At 44.0% G+C, this 3,019-nt stretch overlaps 1 protein-coding gene across 1 annotated transcript in view; it reads left to right on the forward strand.

The window, feature by feature from the left end:
• Positions 1-775: 775 nt before the first annotated feature.
• LOC108365100 (uncharacterized) overlaps positions 776-3,019 on the forward strand; it is a 2,393-nt gene continuing 149 nt past the window's right edge. The window contains exons 1-2 of the mRNA XM_017619061.1: positions 776-2,777; positions 2,827-3,004. Of these exons, the coding sequence (XP_017474550.1) occupies positions 1,474-2,777; positions 2,827-2,872 (1,350 nt within the window). The 5' untranslated portion in view covers positions 776-1,473 and the 3' untranslated portion in view covers positions 2,873-3,004. The remainder of the gene's footprint in view (positions 2,778-2,826; positions 3,005-3,019) is intronic.

Raw genomic sequence — 3,019 nt, forward strand, 5'->3', positions numbered from 1 at the left:
TTTTGGTAAAAAGAAAGGCAACTTAGCGTGTTCTATGCCTAATATTTACCAATTAATCCTAAGCTTCGTCGTTTTGTGTGTAAATGTCAGACAAAACAGAATGAATAAGAAAAATTACCCAATGTGAAATTATAATAGCTTTTTTTTAATGAAGGGGGTTGCCAGAGCGCGAGTCGAGGTATGGTGAATAAAGTATCTCGCCGGGAAAGGGATAGAAGTAGGGTAAGCGCAATTATGATTGGCTATAAAAAACAATGAAGAGTATAGGCCGGCCCACATAGAACTTTCGCGTTGGTTTTGGCATTGGCGTTGGTTTGACAGAACGCACGTTAAAAGTATGCTTGCTACAATGAACGCTTAGCAGCGAATGCTTGGGCCACTAAATNCTGAGCGCAATTATGATTGGCTATAAGAAAACAATGAAGAGTATAGGCCGGTCCAACATAGAACTTTCGCGTTGGTTTTGGCGTTGGCGTTGGTTTGACAGAACTCACGATAAAAGTATGCTTGCTACAATGAACGCTTAGCAGCGAATGCTTGGGCCACTAAATTAACATACTAACTGTTAGCGCAGTTACTTGCTTGTTAAAGCGTATTGATGCTCTATTTGTACCTTAATGTCGTTGTTATCGAAGTTACTTGCTTGTTAAAGCGTATTGATCCTCTATTTGTACCTTAATGTCGTAACGTAATAATTGTTATCGAGTTTTATAAATTTGTAAAACGACCACAGCACTAGTGAAATATCAAAAACTCATTCGTGATCTGGGTTGAAGTGAAAGAAGCACACAAAAGTGAAATAAAGCACCACGCCTTGGAAAGCGTTTACAGCAAAGGCTTGCTTTTATTTCGTTCCTTGCCGGATCGCGTCTCAACAACATCCTTTATTCACTTTTTGCCAAAGAAAAATAGCAAGTGACGTGCGTGGATAGGAGTACGCACGTGGAGTAGAATTGCGCAGCGGACTAGGTAAAAAGTGTGCACCGGAAGTATTGAGTGTGCAGCACCGGGAGTATTAAGTGTGCATCGGCTACATTGGGTCCTGCATCAGCATTTTAAAGATTGTAAAAACGAAACTAAATTGTGCACCTGCGTTGGGTTGCGGTTCGCGGTAGTATAAGGGTGTACCAGCCTTCTTGATTCGCATTCGGAGTATTAAAACGCGCACCAGGAGTATTAAAGCGGTACACGGTCGGAGCGCATCAAGCGAAGGGCACACTGGGGCCATAAGCAAGATCCTGTGGAGTGGCGCGTAGACCAAGGAGGCGTACGGAGTATCAAGCAAACAAGCGAGAGGAGATTTGGTAAGTGCTTATGAGAGATTGATTTGGGTAGGGGGTTCGTTAGTCGGTTAGTAGGTCTATAAGTAGGCAAAAACCACCACGTAACCTCCGAAAAATTAAAAAGGCGGGAAAAGCACCGCGTATCCATTTTTTCTTTGTTGAAACACGCGCCGAGCAACCATTTTTAAATATGCCAGTAACACGTTCGGGCACAAGTACGGATAATAGTGCGAGAGAAGGAGACGGTGATAACTACGACGAACTTGAAGCAACCGTAGTCGAGCAGATTCCAACGAATCAAATCGTGCAACCGTCGGTAGAAACAATACTAGCGGAAATTTTGCAGCAGGTTCAAAACCTACAGGAGGAACTGAGACAGACTAAGCAGGTGCAAGCAAACACGGTCGGCGCAGAAGATAGCTATGGAATTATTACAGCTGCCTTCAGTAAAACCGGCCGCTCTCAAACCACATCGCAAGTGGGTGCAATACGGAAACTCTACGATTTGCCGGAATTCGACGGCCGTCTAGAGGACTGGCCAATGTTTAAGGTAATATTCATAATCACTACAACGGAGTACCAGTACAGTGACACGCAGAACATGATGCGCTTACAGAAAGCAATCAAAGGCAAAGCAAGGGAGACGATCGAGTGTTTACTAATACACAGCAGAAACGTGAAGCAAATCATCAAAACTTTAGAAGAACGCTATGGGAAGCTGGAGCTGCTGGTGAAGAGTCAATTAAAGAAGATACGAAGTGTGGCACCAATCTCCGAAAATCATATCGACCAGTTAGTGATGTTCGCGACGAAGGTTCAAAATTTATCCTCCTTTCTTCAGGCTGCTGATTGTGAGTATCATTTGTCAAACCCTACGTTGATGGAAGAGTTGCTGATTAAACTGCTTATGCAAAGGCGTATTGAGTGGGCACGATATACCTCTACGATTGTACCGCGACCAACGATATGCCACTTTAGCGACTGGCTACAAGAATTATCCAAAATTGTGAATTCAGCCTGTGTGTACTCGAGCTTGGAACCGCGCCAACCAAGAACAGAAGGGCGCCCAAGATTTTTCCACACAAACGAGGTCAGTAGTGAAAGTTCGTGGCGAGGTAAATGCGAAGCGTGTGCAGAGAGGCACGCACTTAGTAAGTGTAAAAGATTTTTAGACATGGATCAAGGAGAGAGGTGGCGTTTAGTTCGTCGAAGGAGACTTTGCTTTAATTGTCTGAAAGGCAATCACCGTAGCAGCGTTTGTCGTGAACAACACGAATGTGGTGATGAGCATTGCACAAAACGGTGGCATGCCCTTCTTCACGAGCGTAATGAAATAGAACGTATACGTGAGGTATCGCACAGGCAACAATCGTCACGGCAAGCATCGAATCACGTAGCACAGCAGCAGCAACAAGCCGTGCAGCTACAACCCGTTTCACCGGAGGGAATACAACAAATTTTTACGAACACTATCCCGTCTAACAAAGCATCGAAATTGTTGTTTAAAATTGTACCAGTTATATTGTACGCCAATTCGAGAGAAATCAAAACTTATGCGTTTTTCGACGAAGGGTCTGCTATATCACTAATCAACCGTGCCTTAGCAACTCGTCTTGGGCTTAAGGGGTACAGCGATAGTCTAACGTTGCAATGGTTTGGCAGCACAACTGTCACTGAACCTTCTTGTAGGGTAGATGTAGAGATTTCCGGTATTGAGCGAGGTAGCAAGAAGTTTA

The sequence above is a fragment of the Rhagoletis zephyria genome, unplaced genomic scaffold (genome assembly GCF_001687245.7).
Source record: "Rhagoletis zephyria isolate East Lansing unplaced genomic scaffold, Rhagoletis_zephyria_1.1 Rzeph_scaffold_01776, whole genome shotgun sequence".
Lineage (NCBI taxonomy): Eukaryota > Metazoa > Arthropoda > Insecta > Diptera > Tephritidae > Rhagoletis > Rhagoletis zephyria.